The sequence below is a fragment of the Anastrepha obliqua genome, chromosome 1 (genome assembly GCF_027943255.1).
Source record: "Anastrepha obliqua isolate idAnaObli1 chromosome 1, idAnaObli1_1.0, whole genome shotgun sequence".
Lineage (NCBI taxonomy): Eukaryota > Metazoa > Arthropoda > Insecta > Diptera > Tephritidae > Anastrepha > Anastrepha obliqua.
In genome coordinates, this window is record NC_072892.1 from 142020911 (window position 1) to 142047283 (window position 26373).

Here is a 26373-nt window from a genome sequence, read left to right on the forward strand (position 1 = left end):
CATTTTTAGCGCATTTCAATATTAATTTCATTACAAATTATTTTGTTACTTTTTTTTTTTTTTGTTTTTTACACCAGTTCTTCAACACTCTACTCGGAACTAAATAATTTCAAAACAGTTCTCGACACTTTGCATGCTGGACACTTATTTGACTTCATTCATGATATTATCACTAGCTAATCTATCTTATCGCTCTTCGTGTGCTTGTTCCCCGAAATAATGTTTTTTACGCTACTTTACAAGAATATATTTATATTGTATTATACTACATATGTATGTATGTATAAATGTTGTATTTCTTCTTGTAGACACAAAAAACAAAAAAAAAACACAAGCATAACGTAAATGATCGTACCAATACACGATTGTTTGCTTATCCGTCGTTTGGACAGTGGGACAGAGCGAGTATCTGCCAACAACGATGCTAACGTCGACGCTAACGTCATTCCTCGTAGCAGCAGATTTGACACAACCTGCTGCCTGGGAGAGCGGGAGAGAGAAATTGAGGAGCAGTAGGAGGAGGAGAAAAAGTCAATTCGTTTTCAATTGAAGAACCACAACAAAATGTGTTCTTTCCTTTAGCTCGCTCTGCTTTTCATTCATTCTACACGCTATTCCACCAACACTTTCACATTTCTTACAGTTGTGTGTGTAGTTTTTTTTAAGCAATCACACAAAGCAAAGCCAAAGCAAAATCAACCGTGCAAAAGAAGAAAATAAAAATTATTCACTCTTTGCACAAACCATGCTGAAGTCGGTCGGTTGTATTAGTGGCAGTGTTGCCATTTTGGTTATTTTTCATCAAAGTTGGTTATTTATTTTTTTTCACAAGAATTTTGGTTATTATATTTCTAATGTCTTTAATTTTTAGTGGAACCTCATAAGAGTGCATAGTTCAAATTATTTTACTACATTAAGAAATTGGGCATTTTCATTTCACAATTGGCAAAATTTTTGTACTGTGAGCGATTCATGTACAGCCATGGTCATATAAATAGCACATTTAGACTTTGAAAGCAAAGAGTTGAATATGTTTTTAAATAATTATTTTTTATTGGAAAAAAGCAGCATAAAAAATAAAAAATTTATTTACTTCCACTTTAAAACAAAAATATGGTCAAAAAGAATTTCAGTTCTGATTTAATTTACGAGAACATTGGTAACTCTCGAAACCTCCTGGACACATAAATGGCACATCCTAAAAAATTCCAAATGAAAGCAAAAATAGTAAACAAATCAGATAGTTAAGTAATAATATTGTTTTACCATATCCACCGTTTTTGATTACTTCTTCAAGCCGTCGCTCCACACTTTCTACAAGCTTGTGGCATATTTCCTTTGGAATTGAGTACCAAGTCTCCTCAACTGCGGCCCACAAATCATCAAAATTTTTAAAATTTTTGTTAGCGATTTTGACCTTAATATTATTCCACAAATTTTCTATTGGATTGAGATCAGCGCTCTGCGCCGGCCAATCCAGTACATTAATTTTTTCTCTTCTGAGCCATTGCTTCACTGTCTTTGCAGTATGCTTTGGATCAAATGTCCAATTTAATCGCATAAACTCAAACACAAATGGCTCCATTTCATTCCGGAGTATATTCAGATACTGAAATCTATCCATTTTACCAACCACGTGAAAAATCGGCCCAACACCTTGCCAAAAAAAAGCTCCCCAAACCATGATGCGTCCACCGCCGTGTTTAATCGTCTTTTTGGTAAACCCAGATTTAGCGCTTGATTTTTTGGACGACATACAATAGTTTTCCCATCTGGTCCCATCCTATTTATTTTGGGTCCGTCGGTCCAAAGTACGTTTTTCCAAAACTGAATAGATTTGTCTTTGTGGGATTTTGCAAAGGCAAGTCAGTGTTTGATATATCTTTTTGAGAGGAGTGGTTTTTTTCTGCTTATGCGGCCAAACAGCTGGGTTTTGTTAAGTCGCCTTCCTACAAGCTTTCTGGACACCTGTAGACTAGATTCTTGGTTTATTTCAAGCATTATTTGCCGTGCCCGGCGGCCGCCGTAGCCGAATGGGTTGGTGCGTGACTACCATTCGGAATTCACAGAGAGAACATAGGTTCGAATCTCGGTGAAACACCAAAATTAAGAAAAACATTTTTCTAATAGCGATCGCCCCTCGGCAGACAATGGTAAACCTCCGAGTGTATTTCTGCCATGAAAAAGCTTCTCATAAAAAATAGCTGCCGTTCGGAGTCGGCGTGAAACTGTAGGTCCCTCCATTTGTGTAACAACATCAAGACGCACACCACAAATAGGAGGAGGAGCTCGGACAAACACCCAAAAAGAGTGTACGTGGCAATTATATATATATACCGGTGTATAAGCTTAAATCCGCTGTTTTTTAGTAAAAAAAAAACCCATTTTTTTTATAGAAAGCAAAAAAATAATTTATTCAAAGTATTTGCCCTCGCTAGCTATACATTTTTCCCATCTCTCGGGCAATTTGTGTATACCACACCAAAAGAATTCTTCATCTTTCGAGGCGAACCACTCGTCAAGCCATTTCCGGACGTCTTCGTACGAATCGAAGTGCTGTTCGGCGAGCGCGTGACCCATCGATGAAAACAGATGATAGTCCGAAGCGGCCAGGTCTGGTGAATAAGCGGGATGAGGTAGCACCTCCCAATTGATTGTCTCCAAGTAGTTTTGGACCATTCTTGAAGAGTGCGCTGGGGCGTTGTCGTGGAGGAAAATCAGCTTCTCATGTCTTTGTTCATAACGAGGCCTTTTTTCACGCAAAGCACGGCGCAATTTGATGAGTTGTTGGTGGTAGCGATGAGAATTAACAGTTTCACCAGGTTTCAACAGCTCATAGTAAACGACACCCTGCTGATCCCACCAAACGCACAGCATCGTCTTGCGTCCAAAGCGATTAGGTCTTGATGAAGAAGTTGATAGTTGGCCGGGATCGACCCATGATTTTTTTCGTTTAGGATTCTCAAAGTATATCCACTTTTCATCGCTAGTCACCACAAGATGCAGGAACGACTTTCTTTTATGCCTAACCAGCAAGATTTCGCATGTGTTTTGGCGTCGCTCCATCTGTCTATCGTTCAATTCATGGGGTACCCATTTTCCGACTTTTTGGACCTTTCCCATGGCACGTAAACGCATGGAAATGGCTGGTTGAGTGACACCTAACTGCTTGGCAAGCATTTTTTGCGATTGGGTATCGTCCTCATCCATAAGAGCCTGCAATTCATGGTCCTCAACTTTTCTGGGCCGATTTTCACGCTTCTTGTCACTCAAGTCAAAATAGCCGTCTTTGAACCGACAGTCTCTGCAAGTTGTTTCCGATAATGCACTGTCACCATAGGCCTCCACAAGCATTCGATGCGATTCGGCAGCCGATTTCTTCAAATTAAAGCAAAAAAGTAGAGCTTCCCGCATATGCTCTTTTTTTGGCACAAAATTAGACATGATTACGCAAGGAAAAAAGTGTGTTGCTGTATGAAATCACTGATGATGTGCAGTGATTGATGTAAACAGGTGTCGAACCCATGCAAAAAAAATATGGCATTTCTATGGTAACTTGATATGCTCACTAACGCCATCTACGAGCAATCAGCGGATTAAAGCTTATACACCTGGTATATATTTGCCGTGCCCACTTAAGAGGATCTGCTTTGCTCTTACGTATTATAGCTCTATCCACATTAGCGTCAGTTTTTCGCGGCATTGGTTTTCTTTCCGTTTTTTTTGCTTAGATAGGATGAATCTTTCTTAACTAAATTAAGAGCATTATAAACCATTTTCCGAGAGCACATCATCATTTCAGCTATTTCTGCATAGCTTTTTCCGTTTTGACTCAAACGGTATATGCGAGCTCTTTTCTCTACGTCCCATTTTTAGTGCCTTTAGTGCCTTTTCGTGCCAAATAATGTGTTTTTGCGGGGAATTCTTTAATATGAAGAAAAAAGCAGCCGAAAGTCATCGTATCTTGGTGGAAGTTTATGGTGAGCATGCTCTAGCTGAGCGAACGTGCCAGAAGTGGTTTGCACGCTTTAAAAGTGGTGATTTTGGCCGCGCCGCCAAAGTTCATGGATACCGAATTGGAGGAATTGCTCGATCAAGATCCGGCTCAAACGCAAGAAGAGGTTGCAAAAACTTTGGGAGTTGATCAATCAACCATTTCCAAACGTTTAAAAGCCATGGGAATGATCCGAAATTCAAATTTCGAAAAAAAACCGCACGAACTTATTCATAGACCTATTAATTACTTTAAAATTTTATTTAAGAAACAAAAAATTATACTAAAAATCGCTGAAACAATATTAAAGTTTTATTCTCCGCTTCACAAGTTAAAATATGCTATTTTTGTGTCCACCTCAGCAAAAAGCATAAATAAAATAGAACACAAAAAATTCCATCGAAAAAATACGGTAAATTCTTCGCTTAAATGTAAGCTTAATAATGGTAATAATTGTAAACAAACAAATTTATTTGATCAAAGCAGAGTTCGTACTAAAAAACTTAACTTTACATATAAGGCTCACATTTGTGCTATTTATCTGTCCATGACTGTAAGTATGTTTTGGCAGCTTTGCAAATTTTGTTTAAAATGGTTGGCAGAAGCGATTAAAAATTGCTTTTGAAACGACCAAACTGAGAACTTGTCATTCAAAGTGGTTATTCTTTTATTCCCCGAAATTATAAGAGGAAAGTGACAGTTCGAGGCAAGAGAGACACTCATTTTGTGCCAGCAAAAGATCAAGAAAAGATATTATGTGATCTGTAAAAATATAATTGAACTTTTTTTAAACAAACATATCATTTTTTTATGAAATCTGGTATTTTATGCACTTCTGCCCTTGCGACGGTTTACAATTTGCAGGTCATAGTCAGAAACGACAACATGGAAAATTTATCAATAAAATACCTGAGTATATAAAATCTTATAGTAATATTTGTGGCAGTAATAAACTCAGCTGATAACTTCAAAATAAGTTGGAGATAAAAACTATTAAATAATGCTTTGAATGCAATAACTAGTTTAGTGGTTGTATAAAAAATATATTATGTTTAAATAACTTTTTATTTTTTGTTGAAAAAACCTGAGCACATAAGTATAATGTTAATTTCTGACTGAAAATTTGTTTATTTCTTTGTTATTATTTTTTTTTTTTTTTTTTTTTTTTTTTTGTTACAAACTTTGGTAATTTTTTCTTTTTCGTACGCGGCAATACTGATTTATACTAAGTTTAAGTAGTCGAGGAGAAGCGGCTTGCTGCAATTGTAACAGAAGCCACTCTTGTATCAGCGACATTTACAACGCTTAGATTACACACACATTGAAAATCAAACTGAAATTCAAATAATTTTCTTTTTACGAGAGCTTCATATTGTCAAGAGAGTTCAGCGCCAGCATTGCACCTCAGAGAAGACATAAATAAAAATACCCAACGAAGCCGGTGGCGCACCTTCTTCATGCGCGTGTATTCGTGATGCTATGTTGGTGTGCGTTTACTACGCGCGCACATGTAGCTAAGTTGAAATTTATGAATGAACTTTCAAGTGTGTTTTCTGTGTCGCTGCTGCCGCAGTAGGCAGCCATCGAAGCTTCGCTGTGAGTAACATTTCTGTGATCAGCGCGCATTGGTGCACTAGGGTTTCACAGCCTTGTAACCTTGGAACCTATGTAAAGGGTGGTTAAGTTTCAAGGGCCGGTATTGATTTTGAATAAAATACAATTTTTTTAGGAAATCATTGCCATTTCTCTTTATTATGATAATACTGGTATGACTCAATTACGTATGGAACAAAATATTGGCCAAATGGCCGCCGCGGCCTCGGCGTGACACCTCCATCCGATGGTCCAAATTATCGATGACGTTGAGGCATAATTGAGGTTCTATGCCGTTAATGTGCCGAATTATCTCAGCCTTTAGCTCTTGAATTGTTGCTGGCTTATCGACGTACACCTTTTCTTTCAAATAACCCCAGAGAAAGAAGTTCAACGGTGTCAAATCACATGATCTTGGCGGCCAATTGACATCGCCGCGAGGTGAGATTATTTGGCCATCAAATTTTTCGCGCAAAAGAGCCATTGCTTCGTTAGCTGTGTGATTAGTGGCACCGTCCTGTTGAAACCACGTATCGTCCAATTCGTGCCATATCGTCCAATTCGTGCCATAAAAAGTTCGTTATCATCTCACGATAGCGAACACTATTCACAGTAACTGCCTGACCGGCCTCATTTTGGAAAAAATACGGCCCAATGATGCCGCCGGCCCATAAACCGCACCAAGCAGTCACTCTTTGTGGGTGTATTGGTTTTTCGGCAATCACTCTTGAATTATCATTCGCCCAAATGCGGCAATTCTGCTTATTGACGAATCCACTGAGGTGAAAATGTGCCTCATCACTGAAGATGATTTTCTTCGAAAATCGGTCATTCACTGTTGCCATTTAGTGCCACCATTCTGACCATTGACGACGCTTGAAATGGTCAAGAGGCTTTAGTTCTTGAGTCAATTGCACCTCGTAAGCATGTAAATGCAAGTCTTTCTGCATAATGTTCATCAACGACGAGCGTGAGAGGTGCAATTGTTGGACACGCCAACGAGTTGAGGTGTACGGCTCTTCAACCACACTATCGCGAACAGCAGCAATATTTTCTGCGGTACGAGCTGTATGAGCATGCACTGGTGTTTTCACATCTCCTACAGACCCGGTTTGCTCAAACTTTTGCACAATTTTTCCGATTGTACGCACATTTGGACGATTAAATTGACCGAAAAAATCACGAAGTGCGCGCGATATGCATTTTGATTTGAACGCCCGTTTTCATAATAAACCTGAATAACTTTAACGCGTTGCTCGATTGTGTATCTTTCCATGGTTCAAATTGAGTTAGTCTGAAATTGAAAAATGTCAAATCAAATGCAGAAAACAAAGCTTGACGTTTAGGTGTGGTTCACATTCAACATCGGCCCTTGAAATTTCACCACCCTTTATAACATCAGTATAAAATTAAATAATTTGGCGAAAAAATTATAAAAATAGCTTAAAGACGATTTCGCGCCTCCCACCAAAAAAAAAAAAAAAAAAGAAGAAAAAAAGGCCAGCCGCACTATGTGCGCATATTTGAAGTGAAACTTCTTAATTTCTGGATTAAATTTGAATATTTTAATGAGGATTGACACGATTTTTTATAAAATTACATACAATAATAGTGGATAATATTATTATTCATTTATTTCTGAAATTTGTACATTAGTCGGTGTTTCAATAGCCTGTACATTTTGTATTGATGGTGCAATAGCTGCAGTGGATACAATCGGTTTGTGGTAACTGAAATAGGATATATACATATGTTCTTGACTCGATTGAGTCGATATAGCGAGAAAATATGGCATCTATCGTTGTTCCTGATTTTGTTGTTGAAATATTACGGTCATCACTCATTTGTAAATTCTGTTGATGTTCTAAAAATTCTATTAATTTCATGGAAGTTTCCGATGCAAAATTTACATTGAAATCTCCAGTTAATATGAGACGTTTCAGATCGTCCGATTGAGGCAGAAGTTTCCCACCATCACGAGTGTATCTTAATAACAAACCATGTAAAATAGCGATAATGTCGTTGATATGTGAATTCGGAGTTATGTAGGCACCCACAATTACTATGTTTTGTCCATTTATTGTACGGCACACAGAAATACAAATATCACCGACATCTTCTGTTACAGCTGCATCAACATCAAGACTGCACAGCGGTAAATCGTAAGTGTGGTGTGAGGACATTCACGGTATCATTTTTGTTGTAGTAGATAGCGACTCCTACGGTTCGAACATTACTTCTTTTACACTGGATGATGCAGTTAAAGTTCGGTAAACTGAATTCCTCACCTTCACACAACCAAGTCTCATGAAAAACTACCACATTACATTTTTCCATAACTGGATTCAATACGTCAGTAGCATGAGCATGTAGACTTTGACAATTAAAAGAGTATATCGGCAATCCTTCTCTTTGTTGTAAAAATTGAATCATTCGTTGATCTAGAGTTTCCAAAGAATAATATAACTATTATAAAATTATACTTAGAAATACTCAAATTAGTGATGTCAAATCGGGTTCAGTAAGGCACATCAGGTTTTCCTCACAATATACTGATAATTAATTTCTTCGTATAGGTACTAAATTTGACAAGTATATTTATAATGGAAATTAATTTGCAAATGTTAACTTCACTTTCACTGAATATATATTTAAATATTAAATATTATTTAATAATAATTTTGATGAACACGTGGACTACACAAATCCGCGTCGTTTTCTACGTGCCAAGGCGTTTGCGTCTCCTCGCCCCTGTAATATCACGCACATGCGCGCGTATACGGTGATCATCATATGACATAGGCCATAGGCTGCAGTATATGGCATAGTATTAGTGTATGATATATTGTATACTCTGAAATACGTACATATTTACAGAGTGGGAAGATTGCGAAGTGGCAAGCGGTCTACAACAGAGTGGGGAGACTACGAAGCACCGCAAAAAGCTAGAAAGAGAATAGCTTGTATGCCGTAGGCTTATACATTTCGTGACGGTTTTTCGTAACGCTAGCTGGTGTGTCGCGGCCTTGAAATTATACTCTGACGCGCGTAAAGAAATTTCACTTCAAAAACGTTAATCGGGCTTAATTAAATAATTGAATTTAGTGCCGCAATTCCACATGCAAACACTGCAAAATACCTTGACATAACGCTCGATGCTAAGCTTCGATGGAAGGAGCATATAAAACTTTAACGGCATGAAATCCATCTGAAGGTAATAAAAATGAAGATTAAGGCTATCCATATATAACAAAATATCTATAACATAAACAAATTATAAAGCCTGCGTGGCCCTATGGCACGCAACTATGGGGTTGCGCCAGTCAAAGTAATATAAATATACTTCAACGACTCCAGAATAAAATCCTTGGAGATATTCTCAACTCACCTTGGTTTGTTTGCAATAAAGATATTCATCGTGACCTCAAGATTCTAAAGTCGCTGAAGAAATTAAAAAACAAGCAGAAGCCCACTCCCTCAGGCTTCAAAGGCACGTGGATGAAGCTTTTGTAATGCTTTCCTATCCAATTAAGCCAGTCTCAATTCTGATAAATTTTGAGAATATCAGAAATTAAATATATGTACATACATACATATTTATGTTCATACATCATACACGTTTTTTGGTTACCTACAGAAAAGAAGTACTACTTGTGCGCACTTGACTTAGTGCGTCTTGACTTAAGAGCTCAGAAACGATAAAATGAAAAATGTATCAACAAAAAACAAAGTATCATATATAAAATATATACGAGGTGTGTTCAAAAAATTAAGTGAAGGTTTCCCTTTCCGCGTGCAACGTATAGGGTGAGCCATGTAAAATTTGCTTTTTGAATCGGCTATAAAAAAAAACTAATCAATATTTCTTCTAACTTTTTTTTTTTTATTTTGAAGATTGAACATTGTCATTTATGAATGAAAAATAATATCGTTCAAATGACTGCCACGACTGGCTTTACAGTAGGCCATTCGATCAACCCAATTTTTAAGTACATTTTCGATTGTTTGGGCTCCAATTTCATGAATGGAAACTTCGTTTTCGTGTTTTAAGGCATCAATCGTCTCTGGATGGTTCGCATAGCATTTGTCCTTAACGGCTCTCCACAAAAAATAGTCCAACGGGCTTAAATCACAGCTCCGTGGCGGCCAATTGATATCGGAGTTCCGGCTGATTATTCGGTTTTCAAAAACGGTAGCCAAAAGTTCCGGTGTAACTTTGGCAGTGTGACAAGTTGCACCGTCCTGTTGAAACCAAATGTCGTCCATGTTATCCTCTTCAATTTTTGGAAACAACTCGTTGAGCATGTCACGGTAACGCTCGCCATTTACTGTAACCGCCGCTCCTCGCTCATTTTCGAAAAAAATGGCCCGATGATGCCGCCAGACTAAAAACCGCACCAAAAAGTGACTCGTTGTGGATGCATTTGCTTCTCTACAGAAGCGTGTGGATTTTCTGAGCCCTAAATTCGACAATTTTGCTTATTGACGTAGCCACCGATGTGAAAATGAGCTTCATCAGAAAAGAAGAAGAAGACTCACCACTTTGGAAATAGGTTTTCAATATTTCCCAATTTTGTTCAAGCGTATAGCGTTCCATTTCGTAAATGTCAAACCTTTAAGTAAATTATGAACACATTTGACATGTCATTTGTGTTAACATTCTCAAAAAATAGGTGGTTCAAACAGCAAACGCTATATGGCCCACCCTGTATATCATCGCTTAGTCGTTTTAGTTCGGACTTTGTTGATCCATATACTCTAAAGTTGTTATATACGTCTCTGGTGCGTTCGAAGTTGGAATACGCCGTCTTTATTTGGAGACCATACGAGTATAACGCTTGTCATATTAGTAGGCTTGAACGTGTCCAGAAAGCTTTTATGCGATATGCTTTGCGTTCTTTAAATTTCACTGATCCAATTCCATCCTATAAAAGTCGGTGCTTGCTCATAAATCTGAAATCACTAGATATTAGAAGGACTATTCTCTCCATTACTTTCCTTTTCGACTTTATAAATGGGGTTATTGACACCCTATTGGGTGACCCAAATTGGGGGACATCAGAATTCGTTTTAGAGGTATGGTTCCTTCGGCAAAGTTTCTTATTTTGATCCCTAGAATATGATTTTCACAGAGTAATGGGCAATTTTTTTGTCTCCCCACAAATCGACTCGGCCTATTGTGCAACCATAGGGTAGAGCGACGCTTGATTCTGTCCACTAGACGATGCAATGTGAGTTGTGAACGACACACAATCACCGAACGTTATTGCTTCTCTATAATTGTGCTTCTTTGGGCTAGACAGGGACCTTGGGATACACCAGAGCTTACTCACACCGGTGGTGAAGTTACAGGCCTTCAGATGCTCAACCGATTTGGTCCACTTATGTTGATTTGACAGTTGCCGAGCCTCCACATTGAGATCCTTTATCCGAATATTCCCGAAATTGGCCTGGCGTAGGTGGTCACGTGCATTTGATTCGCTCACGGTGATTAGAGGAAATAAAATCGAGAGAACTATCAATCGAAACAAAAATGTTATGCTACTAGCCAGTAATTGTTTTGAATCAGCTATCAGCTTTGCCAGAAGTTCTCCACTACGATTTAAGAGCAGGGGAGCTGTTGTTGTTCTGGTTTTAGCAGCACAAACATTCCGCATAAAAATACAAGTAATGCTGCTGAAGTGACAGTCCTTTTCCGGATTACGCAGAACCGAGTGTCTTAGGAACGGTTGTTGTTTTAGCAGCATAAACATTCGCATTCGACACCGGCGCATTGCACCAAAACGAGCCCGTTGCCTTCTTTGGCAAACGATGCAGAATCCAGGTCCAGGGTAGGCATCGATGCCAGCACAAAAAAGAAGTGTATGGAGTAACCTTGCGCATAGAGTAGATCCCGTCACAATAGACGAGGAGTAGGGTTCGGGGCACTAAGCAGGGTTAGTTTACTGGGGTACCAGCCCTTGTTCACGTAGAAACTCGTGTCATTACGGTACGTAGAACTGGAAACGCTTGCACGCTGCCCCCTTACTTGGTCGAGTTACAAACTTTGCCTGAAAGGTTACAGCATTGCAAATATGGAGAAAAGTCTAAATTGCCACTGCATCATGTTGTTGTAATTTAAATATTCACATCTCCATATATACACACACATACGTATTTAAAGGGCTGTAATATGTAAATAGACACACCAGAGCACTTTCAGTGTTTACATACCGGAAGTAGGTATTCCCTTCGTTGTATATTCTGGGGTTTTGTGCATGTAAAATCACGCCAAGCACTTCCTAAATTTCAAAACAAATTGTAATGGAACCGATTTTCAAAGTTTATGCTCAAATTATTATTTGGTGAGTCACCTAGCGTCGAATAGCTAAAAACAAATTTCGTCGAACCAAACAAGCAAACCCCAACCAACTTAACGTGAGTGCATTTTGACATTTAAGAAAGCGAATAAAATTTTGACAGCATCGAAACACTCGTCTTCAGACTGATTGGAAGTTATTCTTTTCGCAAATAAGATTTGTGAGGGATTTAAATAAACACAATTTAGCAAAGGTAAAATAATTTAAAGCAATAAATAAGAAATCAGTGTCTCAGCTCCAGTGCTTCACATAAAGCCCGGCGTTAATTCTTTCACTCGTTGCTGCGAATTCGCAAAGTTGACATTACATAACCTTTTTTAGGTTACTCTGTAGATAATTTGCAAAAAGCTACGTTTAATTGCACTAAACTTTTGTTACCATTATAAAAATCAATATTTACAGATGTTGTCCCAATCGATACTGTCCAGCGCACGAGTCCTCCGTACCGAGGCCCGCCGCAGCATCGGCATTATCGCACCAGCGCTAAACAAAGTTTCCGATCCCATCCAACAGCTCTTTTTGGAAAAAGTGCGCGATTACAAAAAGCGCAGCAGGTACACGAAATCCGTTATAAAGAATGGTGACTTACAAAATAATTGATTTCCTTACTCTCGTTCATTTAGTGGTGGCAAACTTGTTGATTCCAATCCCGAAATCGAGCGCGAATTGAAAAACGAGTTGGAGCGCGTCGCCAAACAATACGGCGGTGATGGCAAGGTCGACATGACCAAATTCCCCGAATTCAAGTTCCCTGAAGTGAAAATCGATCCCATCACTCAAACCAACTAGATTTAAAACATTTTTTTGGAATGCTAAATTTCGATTGCCGTACAGATGTCTTGTGTGGGCGACGACGGCATGCTCGACAAGCTATTGTCGCTTGTTAATTATTTTACGGTAAAAAATTTCTTTATGTTTTAGAAACGTTAAACAATAATGCCGCCAAGCAAAATAATAAACAAATAATTGTAAAACACTTCCGTACACTTTAATATTTTGTCACAAGTCAAACATTCTTACAGCATAAATTATTTCTAAAACAGTGTGTGTGTGTTAACTTTAATTTATTTGGTTGCAATTATCTGCTCCACCGTCTCCTGCAGCAGTTGCATTTTGTGAAATTCCGCCACACGTCGGAAAGTGCGCAATAGGCCATTGATTTCGCGGCCGCTTATAAGTGGCACAAACTCACCGGCACAGGGGCAGAATTCAGCGAGATTTTCACGTTTAATTTCATTGCAGCGCACACATCGCAGATCCTGCAACACATAGGACATCGCTTTGCGTTGTACGACATCTATAATGCGCATCTCGATTTCTTCATTCTCGTAAGACACAAAGCACTGGGCACACAACCAAACGGGTCTGCAGGGAAAGATTTTAGAAATTATAGCAGTTGAGTAGATGAGTGAGAAATATAACTATCAACTAAGGTGCATATTATAGCTGAGCAGAAAAAGTTAAAAATAGTTGTAAAGAATAAGAAGCTTCTACGATCAGGTGGCGCCGCACTTGTATACCTGGTGCATATTTTTAATGGAATGTAAGTGGAGCTGAATTATGTACAGTGAAAGACTTAAGTCTACACACATCAGCATATTTTCCTATTTCTCAAGAGGTATACAATGATTGATAAAACTGTTGATTTAGTTTTTTCGGAATTCATATTTTTTTCAATTAAATTATTTTGTGCTAATTAGATGTCAGGCTGCACTGAAGGCCCTGGAGAACGCGAAGCAAGTCTCGAATATTGTTCAAGAATGTAAGAAGAAGCTTAATTCTGTCGCAAGATAAAACAGGCTTGTACTTATATGGGTTTCAGGACACTCCGGTGTTCAAGGAAACGAAATTGGCCAACCGTGGATCAGCGGTTCCCCCACAAGGGCCAGAGCCAATAATCGAAATCAGTTTCACAGGAATCATGACTTGGATCAGCGGTTATGTATACAATCTACATACAGAGCGATCATCCGGTCTAGAACGCTGCAGAACTGCAAAATGTTTTGTGACAAGTCCGAACAGAAAAAGTGTCAAACTTTCTACTAAAACTTGGAAGGAAAGACGTTCGGTTAATGGTCGGTATTATTACAGGACACCACCCATGGGGTCAGCATATGACCACCATTGAAACCATTGAGGACCCGAAGTGCCTGCCTTGGAGGATGCGGATAGCACTGAGCACTTTCTCTGTGAGTGGCCTGCCTTTGCTAGAGCAAGACAACGAGTTTTGGGTTCCGATGCTATGACAATGAGTAATATACGTTCTCTCAAACTCGAAGATATTTACAGATTTGCCAAAGAATCTGGAAAATTCTCACAGGACTAACTATCTCTACCTCTGTCTCTATTCTTTCCTATCTCTTCTCTGATACTTTTCTCCTTCCCTCCTTGACTGTCTACCCTCTTTCTAGAGCTCTAAATACAATGGGCTTTTTAGCCTAGGTGTTTTAGGAGCCACCAAATCTTCTGGTGCTTCTTGGCTCGACCGCTTCAAATTTCAATTTTAGGATAGGGTATATTGTGTATATCCCCTATAAATAATAATAATAAATTATTTCATTTATAACAAAAAATTTAACACAACAAAAAAATAGCGGTATGACAAAAGTCTGCATACAGTTCAATTAGCTTAAAACACAAATTTATTTATTTTAAAATTAGCTTTTTTTGAATACTTTTAGTATTTAGTAGCTCCACCACCGTTACCAATCCCTGCTTAAAGGCGACGTGGCATGGAACTACTTGGGTAAGCTTGCTGTTGTTGTTGTAGTAGCAAAAACATTTCCCATACATGCACGGTGAGTGCTGTTGTAGTGACATTCCGTGGCCGTATATATGTATATAGTAAATCTTGGTCGTTCCGGTGACGTAGAACCGACTGTCGGGAGAACGATTTGGGTAAGCGCTTCCTATGTCATTTGGTTCCAAGCTTCCATCAACTATTTCTTTAGCGATTTTGCGTCAGTTACTATACTTTGTTGAATTTTTATCTCTAAAACCTCCCAATTATGCACTACCGGATTTAATTTCCGACTCTGGCGGAGTATTTTTAGTTGTCTGAGTGCGTAATATAAGAGCCTCTCTTTAATAATTGGGGCAGTTTGTTTTGACCTTGGTGGAAAACCCCTACCCAAGTATGCTACTGATGGCTTCAAATGTTGTTCCATATGTTTTTTTATATTTATATCGGTTCATAGTACCTTCAATAAAGGTCCTCTTTCCAACACCAGATGCAGCCATAGCTCCCCAAACTATTAGACTACCTTCGTCGTGCTTGACAGTAGGTCTCGCATTTTTCATTTCCATATCCGAATTTCTTCTCCTCCATATTTTAGCCCGACCATTACTTCCAAATATATTGAACTTCGATTCGTCGGTAAATAAAACTTTAGACCAGAAATCCATTCCCTTGCCTTTATGCGTCGGTGCAAACTCAAGACGAAGGCGACGGTTTTTTCTGAAATCGTAGGCTTTTTACGTGGTGTCCTGTTGAAATATCCGCTAATATTAAGGAATCTTTTAATAGTTCTTGAATGAATAGTTTGCGGATGCCTCAACGATATGTTCTACCAATTTCGGAGCACTAATTCTCGAATTTTGTTCGATTTACCTTCAAATGGAGCTTACGTCTCTGCTGGACAGCATCTTTGGGCGGCCGATTCGCTTTTTATTTCCATACGAATTCATACGAACCAAAGCGGTTGGATGTATGTAGACTTTTGTCATGCCGCTTTTTTTGTTGTTATGTTGTTGTTAATTTTGTTGTTATGAACAAGTGAAATAATTCAACTTTTATAAATTTATGAATAAATATGAATCCTAGTGTCTAGTGCAGCGAACCTGCGACAAGAGCATAAAAACGTAAGTGCATGGAATAAATGATAAAGTCGAACTTAATAAGGATAGAATTAAAAAAATATCTTTGGCCAAGACTAAATTCATTTACTTTCCATCTCTGTGGTTATCTCAAATTTAGTAAAATTTCAGTTCTTGGAGACTTAATTTACGTAACTTAACTTAATACTCTGCCCAACGTGTTATAACGAAAGCTTAACTTAACTTAAGAAGCTGTAGATTTTATGTTCTTAAGTTTCGGCTGTACATAAATTGAGAGCGTTGAGAGAATCGGGATTTCCATACCTTTGATTTACTAGGTAGGTAGTTGAAATGGTTGAAGTGCCAGTCTGGCACTCCTCATGTAGCACTAAAGCGCAGTTTTAATACCATTATGAGACCTCCAACAGACAGATATCTACAACCAGCCAAAACTGTTGATATAATGGAGAAGATTGATGGGATTTAGGTTGGCGCACTGCCACAGACTGTCGAAGAAAGGAGCACCCAATGACCTTAAACGTCTATATGCCAAACCCGAACATTTACAGAGACTATGCTCAACAGTCCTACTCTCTGAAAGGTCCCCCAGCTTTTCCGCGTGTGTGACGTTCGTCCAGTGACCGATAAACACAGCTGCGAGTTTGAAAATTGAATGGCGAGGAGTCCTAAGGACTTTCTGAGTCCTTCGTATATTGTACTGAGGCCAAAGGGTTTGCGAATTGCTACATGAAGAAATGGAGCTTCATCTTTTCTGCGCTTTCTAGAGAAAGAATTTGTGTAGTTCCCCTTTAACAATTGTCAGGGGGATTCCGATGACCGGGTGAGCTCTGGGGCCAATTCAGTCCCCTTCCTAGCAAGCTCATCAGCAATTTCATTTCACTCAACGTTCCTATGTCCTGGAACCCAGATCAGAGAAATGTTACCTGCACACCCATGAGATTTGATCTCTTGCTTACAGGAGTTTACTAGTTTTGTTCTGCATCATGGCGTCGTCAGAGCTTTGATCGCGGCTTGACTATCGGAGAAGATGTTAATATCTCCCTCGCTCCCGCGTTCCCTAAGCATTTTGCATGCCTGCAGGATCGCAAAGACTTTTGCTTGAAAAACAATAGCAGTATTCGACAGTTTAAAGGAGATAGATAAATTTGCTGATTTAGAGAAAACCCCTGCTCTTGGAACCGCCAATGGAGACAGAGGTGCAAGTTTCGGTGCAGATTTTCCCCTCGATCCAATCCTGCCTATTTTAAAAGAATTGAATTACTAACTTCTAAAAATAAATGTATGTAGAAAAAATTATTCTTGTAAAGAATTTAAAGGATGTTACGGTTAAATAAATAATAGAATATACAAACACATTAATGTGTGGAGTAAACGTTGCCAATTTCTTAAGAAAAGTGAAGTTAAGTTTGTACTAAATGATACTTAAGGTTAGAATTAAGAAAAAAATGTGGCTAGTTTAACAAATCAAGTTCACTTACATGCCATCCTTCATTGCGCGATGCTTGTCTTTGCACAAATCCAAGTCACGACAGTGATTGCAGGCCTTGCAAATCACCTCGGCAATAGTGTACGTGTCACTTGGATCTTTCCATTCTGCCAAATCGGAGAATTCGCCCATGCCTACGAGTCGTAACATATTCCGCCGCAACTCATTGACTTCCTCAGCCAAACCCTTATCAACACTCAACGCCTTCACCAGCGTTCGTGTCAAATCCAAACCGGGACTCGGTCGTCCTTTACCGTAATTTTTATGCAATTTCGACACGAAATCAAACGCCGGGTGTGATATGTCCTTAATGGCTTGCCTAGTGCCCTTACCTTCGGCCAGCGATTGCATAAATAATGTCAGTAAAGTTTCGAATTTTTCTCGACACGCATTCTCATCGGGCAAATGTTCGCCGATCGTCCAATTTAGCTCCAAAGAGAGTTGCTGTTCACCTTCTCCAGTGGTGGAGGCATTCTCATCATTTTCCTCAGGTCGCCCAATCTCTTCTACGTCATCCTCATCTTCATCTTCATCCTCATTTTCCTTGCTCTTCTTTTTCGATGTCGTATTCGACTTCTCACTCTCCTCGTCATCATCATCCACACCACATAAAACAGTATCGCTAGTTACGCCTGGAGGCAATTGACCACGTATACCCGTATAGTTGGCCTGATCGAGCCAAAGCATAAAACTCCAACATTGCTCATATGAAAGTTGTATGGAGTGGAAGAGTTCCTTATTGCGCAGACTCTGCACTACGTACTCCACATAACCCAAAGCATCCGACACCGCCTTCTTGCCTGAGCTGAGTATGATACGGTTAAAGTCGGCATAAATGATTGTGGCACCAAGCCGCTTAAATTCAGCCACAATTCGCAAAAACATCTTGCGCATTAAATTGTTTAATGTACGACGCAGAGCCGGGTCGTATAATAGGGCATTTGATGAACGCACCCAGCGATAGAAATGTATCAATTGAAAATCTGCGAAAATATTCTGATTTAGAGCTACTTCGCGCAGCCAACCATTGACCATATGACGCAAAACCCTGAAGGCAGCCGAGCAGAGCGCGGTCTCATCGTAGCTGGGCAGCGTTGAGGCTGGCACGGTGCCAATCATCTCCTCCAATGATGCCTGTGGTATCACATCGAAAGTTACGGCCGAGCTGGCACCTTCCAACTCCTGTATGCGGTTCGACTGTAGCAGTGAGCTCACAGCCAAGCTGTCCAGCGCAAGCTCGACACACACATCATTATAAAAACCGGGTCGATTCTGAACAACAGTAATACTTTCTTCAAACTCGGCAAGCAAACGGCTGTCATCGGCTTCACGCCCACCCAAATCGGGGCGTGTAGTAGTAGACCACCAGAGCACAAAGTTGTTGCGTTGCAAAATTCGCGCGAAGAATAGATCTGCCCCAAAGAGTACTGTGTCTGGGGGCATGTTGCCGATGGGTACCTGAGTGAATCGAAGAGTGAAGATTGAACAAAATTATGCAACATATATGGAAAACCTTAATTAGAATAGATTGATTGGCAGTAAATTTAATATAAATTAAATTAAAAAAATAAATAAAAAAAACAAATAAAAAAAAATTAAAAAAAATAAACAAATAAACAATAAATAAAAAAAAAAACAAAATTAAAAAAGAAATAGAAAATAAAAAAACAAAAAACATAAATACAAAAAAAATAGAAAATAAAAAAACAAAAAAATAGAAAATACAAAAATGATAAAAAAGAAAAAAAAAACAAAAATTAATACAAAAAATAAAAAAATTAAAAAAAATTTTAAAATATCTAAATTTATTTATTTAGTAAACTATAACTAAACTGTATAAAAAACTAAATAAATAAAAAAATTAATTAATTAAAAAAAAATAACTGAATAAAAAAATTAATAAATAAAATTGTTTTTAATTAATTAATTATTCATTTAGTTAATTTTTTTATATTTTTTTATTTCGTCTTTTTATTTTTTTTATTTGATTTTTTTATTTAGTTTTTTTATTTAATTTTTTTATTTATTTAAAAAAAATGTATTTATTTATTTTTTTATTCAGTTATTTTTTTTAGTTAATTTATTTTTTATTTAGTTAACCATAACTAAACTGCATAAGAAACTAAATAAATAAAAAAAACTAAATAAATTAAAAAAAAAAATTAAAACAATTAAAAAATAAATAAAATAAAATAAAAATATTATTAAACCCCGGTTAGGTGTAACCAGTGCAACGGGTGGTGCCATCTTAAGACCTGCTCAGGCCTTAAGACACACAGGGAGTAGTGCACAAGGTATGTGGCCACGTGTTGCTCCCGCTCACAGGCGGCCCCCGCCTCTACGGCTACACTGCCCTCAGTGCCGGCACATCACACACTTATAAATAAAATAAAATGAAAATATTATTAAAAATAAAAATAAAAGAATAAAATAAAAAAAAAAAACTAAATAAAAAAACAAAAAATAAAAAGACGAAATAGAAAAATTTTAAAATAAATATAAAAAATAAATCAAAAAAATTACAATAAGTTAAAAAATCAATTAAAAATAGAAGAATTAAATAAACAAAACTAAATTAAAAAAAAAAAATAAAATTAAAAAATTAAAAAAAAAATTTAATTAAATAATTAAATTAAAAAAATTAAAAAGTAAATAAAAAAAAAAATTAAATAAAACTTAATATTATGATTCTTATGTAATATTTAAAGATTTAGAGAAAGTTTTCTGTATATATCGCCTAGATTTAGTTTCATGAATTTTGTTTCAGGGAATAAACTATAATTATATATATATTACATATTTCGCTCCTATGACAAACCTACCCATACAAGCAAATTTTACTTCTGACTTAACTCACCTGGAAATAGCGGCACTGGTCCAACATCATTTCCACCACATTGTTTAGATGCAAAAAGTGTCGCACCAGTGCACGCGAACCTTGGCGTTGCCAATCCAAACCCGACAAAAGCGATGCATCGTCGGTGATGTGTATACGCGCTTGTGGAAAATCAAGCAAAATAGGCATCGCCGAATTTAGTTTACGGACTTCCGTCGCCGTTTGCACATAAAGCATTGAAGGGCCACGTTTCTCCTCCTTGTAAGTGGTAAGCGCGCGCTGTATGTGCCGATAAATCTGCTTCACGTCCACTTCGATGAGCACATCAAACGTGAATTCCTCAGGTGGTAAACGCTCTACTTCCGCCACGTCTTTCATGGTTTTGATAAGCGCCAAGCGTTCGGCTGTATATAGCGTGCGCATATTTGGCATTTGATTTGTGCGCACTGTGTCCAGTACGAATATCAGCGCCTTTCTGCTGGACAACAAAAATAGTCCCCAAATTTCCTTTTTTGCAGTGGGTATATTGTGCTGATATAGGAATATTTTGCGCAGTTTGTTTTGGGCATCCTTGAGATATATGTTACCCTGCAAACGCTGTTCCAGTTGCTCAATCGAGAAACTCTCCAAGTCCTTGGTGGCCAACGAGGCTAACCGTTCCGCCTCCTGTCGTTGCACACTGCACATACAACCCATATCCATGAGAGCGCGGAACTCTAACGACATTTGCGTCTCATAAATTCCTTCAATATCCGGTGTCGCGAGATCAGCCAACATACCAAGGCAATTATCTTTGAATACTTGTTCCGGCACGCTGTAACGATACAGATTGTAGACGGGCCGAGCGCGCGGTAGTATGCGGTTAACTTTTTTCCACAGCTGCCCATCTTCGGGTGGCGCAACGCTGCGTTGATTCACATAGAAAATTCGTGGTACCGTTAATTTGATACGATGCAGTTCGTCGCCAATCATTAACCACACGGTGAAATGGCCCATATCGTCGTTGGGTACGATTTGCAGCACATGCCAGATATGATCGATGAGCGCCCGTTGCGCGCGCCTCAAAAAGCCACCAATTGTGCCGGTAGCTGTGGCGCCATCCCTTGCGCTTGGCATAAGTGGCGTCAACTTGGACGTAGCGTCATTGCGTGGACGCTTGTTAGTTTGACGCGCGCGCTGTCGGCGTTCCAGCTGCCATGCCCACTTTTTCTTTTGAAAACGCACCCACTCGATTATTTCGGCACGCGTTGTACCAATTGGAGGTGGCGCGCCAAGCGCTTGGCGCCATGTTGTCGCCTCGGGTGTGGTGTTGGCTTCATCTTCTGTTTCTCCAGAGTTCACACGCTTACGCTTAGTTACAACTGGTCTACCGCCCAACGCACACTCTGCTCTGTTGCTGGCGACTAAATCCTCCATATCGGCCACTTCGCTGGTGGCGCGTATTTCACGCGCAGTTTTCGCCTTGGGCATAAACATTTCGTTGATGCGCCGTTGCTTGAGCACGTCGTTCTTTTCAAGTATTTTTTTATGAAGCCAATCTGGATGCTGCACACGCGGCACAGGATTTGAGAGACCTTGCAGCGCTGCTGGTATGGTGATGATTTTTTGTATAGTGCCCCCTAAACGTTCAATGTAGTAATTCCAATCGAGCACATCGCGTATATCTGCGTCGCCCATGGTATTGTCCTTCAGCCAACGACGCAGATGGTATCGACGCACATTGGGTTCGGACTGGAAAATAGCCAGCGGAATGGCGCGCTCCGTAACCGGCGCACCTTCAGGTTTTTTCGAAATGATGTATTTGCATGCCAGACCTGCATCTTTGACTATTTGATCGCCCAAGAACTCAGCTAAACGCTTCGCTGTGGAAATTGAAGTACTCTTCTGCTCGCCATAATCCTCAAGTTTCTTGGACATGGATTTGTTTTCAGCGATCAAATCAAAAAGCTCCGAATCTGGCAGATTCGATCCTCGGCTATAAAGCACATCTAGCCAATAATCAGCGACTTTGGCCACAGAAGCATAACATTCCTCCAAAGTGTTGCCCGCCAAGAATGCCTCGAATACCGAACTTTGAAAATTCTTAATTAACTGCAATTCACCGCGACGTTTCACCTCAAATCCTTTTAACTCAGCTAGTGAACCATCGAAATTGAATACCGCATAACGTTTCTTTAATTTCTTGCCCTCTTCTTTAGCTGCAGGCAACACCATCGCCAAATAGGGGCCATCCACTTCGAAGAAGATTGAGTTTTCATCTCGTATCTTGTAATCGGGTAGTTTACCATCCTGAGCAGGTTTGACCAGTTCATGGTACTGATCATTGGTGAAATACTCTTTCACCATCGTGTTCAGTACTGCATTGGGGTACGAGATGTTGAATTTCTTTTTCTTCTCATGTGTTGTATGCACCGTAAACTCTTGTGGGAATGAGCCTGGCAATATACACCAAATACCATCTGTATCCAATTCTAAAGGACGTCCGACACGCTCGATTATCTCGCGAGCTTTTGTGATTATATTTGAGCCAGTATAACAGACAATTCCGGCCATAGGCATGGAATGCCAACGAGCGCCGCGACGCATCACATAGCCGTAGAAGGAGTTCAAAATGCACTTATGCGCCAGCTGCAACGAGTCATAAAGCACCTCCCTGCCCTTTGCTGATTTAATTTCCGTTGCGTCGCCAGAGGCAAGTGCTGCATTAACGGCCGCCTTAGCCACCTTTGTGAGACCCTTGTACTCATAACGACGATCGCGAAAGGCGCGCACTGTGTCCACATAGAAACTATTCTCCTTCTCACAAACGGTGGAGGTGCGTGTTTCCAATTTTGTGATCTTTGTCTTCTTGTAAGCCTTGCGACAATAATCGGTCAAACGTTTCTTTTCGTAAGCAGCCTGGTCTTCGCGCGATAATTCATGGAATGCGCGGTTCGGTCCTCCGGGAAAGAGCGGTGGAAACTTTTCCGTCTCCAATTGTTGTTGTATGCGTTGAAATTCATTTCTTGACGCGGGTAACATCTCTCCACGCCACAACCAATCCATGACGCGCTTACATTTGGCACCTGGCTTATTAAAATCGCATGCCGCACAATCAGTCTCGCTCACCATGGCGGAAGGTTGCAGGCGGTTCGTTAAAATAATATTGGGATACATAGCACCAACATCTAAATGGTAAATTACGGGCTGTTCCAAACGATTGGGAATATCATGCAGACCTGAAAGTAAATAGTAATTTAAACCTCCGTTGGACACGTAATTTAAAACCTTCGGTTGGGCACCCGCGTCAAGCCTTTTTCGTCCTATTTGAGAATCCTCTTTAAATCGATAGAAAATTAAATTTACGAAGCTATCTGGAAGCTCAAGTCGTTAGCTAAATGTGTTAAATTCACGCCGAATGTTGAAAAAGCCAGTCTGGCCAGACCCGGGTGCCCAAACGGCGGACTAAATATTGCCACTTAGCGAAATGTATTTTCTCACCTTGTAATGCCTGTGTTATTTCCTTATTTATCTCTTCCAAATTCGTTACTTTATCAGTCGGCACACCTTCTTCCACCTCAATTGCATGCACCAACACTTTTGTCACATTATCCTTTAATTGATTGACCATATTTGGATCGAGGCGGAAGCGACATGGTATATCGGCACGAAATACACCCGATTCAAGAGCTTCTACGTGGCCACCAACGTATGTCTCAGAGTCCAATACATGCCCTTCGTTCGATAGTTTGTTTAGCTCGTTTTGCTGTTTGTTAGGATAGACAATGTTCGCTCGATACGCCTGTACCATAAGTAAGGTTTCACAAAGCGTGCCCGAACCTTTGCGTAAAATCTCATCGGGTTCCATGGGAATGATAGTATTAAGCGCAAAAATAAAGGGATGCACGTATTTCATATACAAATAGTAGGTGGCCACCGCATCGGAAACGGAGTAGTTGGACAGAACTTGCGGTTGTTCAACAGCCATGCGACACATTTCTTCTGGATCCAATTCAACTGGATCGTATCGCAATTTAGCTTTTGCAACCGCTTTGAGACCTTGAGAACCAACCGGTAGATAAGAATCACGTTTTACCTAAGAGTAAAATAAATTCAAGTTGATTAAACACAAAAACAATAATTTCATTCTTACCCAACATAGACAATCCATATGTATAGACGGCCTGCTCAAATAGAACCCATCTCTTAACTTGGAAAACCCGATTTCCTGTTTCATATCCAAATCGTAAACTGCAGCACGTGTTTCAACAAATGGCCAATCGAAGAAGTCCCCGTTATATGTCACGACAATATGTGGCCGCACCTCCATTATATGATCGAAGAATTTCTGTATCAAATGCATCTCATTCTCTTCATTAAACACAATAAAATTTCCTTCAAACTCTGGTTTTGGTGTGTACTCGAAATCATCTACGTCCGTTGATATTATTTCACGATTTGTTATAAGGTAGCCCTGACCATCAATCATATATGAAATCATCATAATCTGATCCGTTTGTGCATCGGGAAATTTGAGTGGCAATTTAGTTGTTTCAATATCAAAAGCCAAAACGACTGGCTCAGGTCGCTCGAGCAGATCCGAGCGAGGCATTATTATTGGCAATTCTAAACCACCACTGCGACAGCGTATATTGTACCATTGTCCGCAAAATATGCTCAAATCAATCGACACACGCACATGATAAGGCACATCGTGCTCTCGTATGTCTAATATGAGATCCATGTAATCCATTTGCTTCTTAACTTCGCCATCGCCACCGACATTAGATGCCGCCAACGAGGATGACAGCATTTGCATATAAAAGGTATTGTTTTTTTCTCGTTCCACATTTCGCCGCACCGCTGCATTTAGCTCGCGTCGCACTTTTGTCATGGCGGTCTGGTTAAGAAACGACAGCTTCAGAAAATGTTGTTTCTTGCCAATCAAATGATTTGGTAAATCAAGATCTTCTTTACTTATATGTTCAACATTTGCCAATTGGCCGGGGTACTTGCGACTCAGAAAACGTGCCACCTCATGCGATTGTTTCTCTTCCGGTCGTATCAAGAAGTATGGTTTGTAAGCGACAGTACATTTGAAACGTGTTCCATCCATTTGTATGAAAAATAGATCTAAAGCAGCAACTAACCGGCGATCTTCGTCTAATATCTCAGTCTATAAAATATCAAAGCGTCTTAGTGCTTGGTACGTTTTTACGTTTTTATATAGCAAGTGAGACTTACCGAGTGCATATTTATAAGGTATCCAGTTCGTTCTATGCTATCCTTTACCCGGTCGAAGCCATATTTTGAGTCAATTTTGTCGTTTTCACGCGACTGCCGGTATCCAGCCTCATTGAAGAAGTCATCGCTACGATGTGATCAACTAGTAAGTATTTGCAAATTGTTTCCCTATTGTTTCAACATACCCCTCTGCACGCTTATCTGCGTTAAATTTGCCAGTGTTTTGAAGCACTTTTGCCCTGCTTCCGCCGCCTTCCTCCATAGTTTCTAGCAATAAATTTTATTATAAATTTCCTGAAAATTGAAACTTGCGAAAAATTTACCACAGTTTAAGTATTTTTGGCGGTAAATTGTTTTGAAGTAAGCACAGAGTTGCTGTATTATTGTTACTAACAATGGATATGGATTGGCCCTCAGCTGACTATCAACGAGCGCTGCCACTGTATACTTTAAACGAGTAAATAGCATTTAAAACAATAATTATGCAAAGTTATTTAAGAATATATAACAGAAATAATTGATATTGATATAAATACAGCTTTGAAACATTGCAAGATATGACTATGTGTTGACGATACTCTCTTAAAAGTCAGCGATAGAAATCTGCCTAGAGCAGTAACAAAAATGCAATAAGATCTTGACTCTTTATACAATTGGTTGTGCGTAAATAAGCTTAAACTAAATGTGACAAAAACAAAGTTTATGTTTCATTCTAGAGCAATAAGTGCTAGCTTCGGGAAACACAGCTTTCAAATAAAAAATGACAGAATTGTAGAAGTAAAGGTGATTAAATATCTTGCAATTGATATAGATAATAAGTTATAATTTGAGGAGCACGTTGAATATACAGTCAATAAGAGTGCGAAAAAATTGGGCTCGTGAAAAGATCATGCAAGTACATAGGAAAGAGGTATAAAAGTTTGGTTTATAGTACAATAGTTGAGCCGTATTTTACATACTGTCCAACGATTTTTTGACGTGATAACGTCTTATAATTTGATTTAGCCGGCAGCACACACGAAAAAATGTGTCGTTACCTTGCTCA

At 39.1% G+C, this 26373-nt stretch overlaps 2 protein-coding genes across 2 annotated transcripts; one reads left to right on the forward strand and one right to left on the reverse strand.

Moving 5' to 3' along the window:
* Positions 1-12005: 12005 nt before the first annotated feature.
* On the forward strand, positions 12006-12922 carry LOC129236349 (ATP synthase-coupling factor 6, mitochondrial). The gene is made up of 3 exons (XM_054870690.1): positions 12006-12139; positions 12349-12500; positions 12570-12922. Exons 2-3 carry the CDS (start codon positions 12349-12351, stop codon positions 12733-12735), a joined length of 318 nt encoding a protein of 105 aa, XP_054726665.1. The 5' UTR covers positions 12006-12139; the 3' UTR covers positions 12736-12922.
* Positions 12913-25686, reverse strand: LOC129236348 (DNA polymerase epsilon catalytic subunit 1). The gene is made up of 7 exons (XM_054870689.1): positions 25514-25686; positions 25329-25455; positions 24238-25260; positions 23586-24180; positions 20127-23323; positions 17262-18727; positions 12913-13311 (listed from the first exon to the last, which is right to left on the reverse strand). The coding sequence occupies exons 1-7, from the start codon at positions 25588-25590 to the stop codon at positions 13011-13013; spliced, it is 6786 nt and encodes a 2261-aa protein (XP_054726664.1). The 5' UTR covers positions 25591-25686; the 3' UTR covers positions 12913-13010.
* Positions 25687-26373: the final 687 nt, after the last annotated feature.

What these genes read in the sequence shown, in the direction of transcription:
- LOC129236349 (XM_054870690.1), top strand. Translation starts at nt 12,349, where the DNA reads ATGTTGTCCCAATCGATACTGTCCAGCGCACGAGTCCTCCGTACCGAG. An exon ending in GATTACAAAAAGCGCAGCAG is followed by an intron (nt 12,501 to 12,569) that starts GTACACGAAATC and finishes TCGTTCATTTAG; the next exon opens with TGGTGGCAAACTTGTTGATT.
- LOC129236348 (XM_054870689.1), bottom strand. Translation starts at nt 25,590, where the DNA reads ATGGAGGAAGGCGGCGGAAGCAGGGCAAAAGTGCTTCAAAACACTGGC. An exon ending in ACCTTATAAATATGCACTCG is followed by an intron (nt 25,261 to 25,328) that starts GTAAGTCTCACT and finishes GATATTTTATAG; the next exon opens with ACTGAGATATTAGACGAAGA. An exon ending in ATATGGATTGTCTATGTTGG is followed by an intron (nt 24,181 to 24,237) that starts GTAAGAATGAAA and finishes TTTTACTCTTAG; the next exon opens with GTAAAACGTGATTCTTATCT.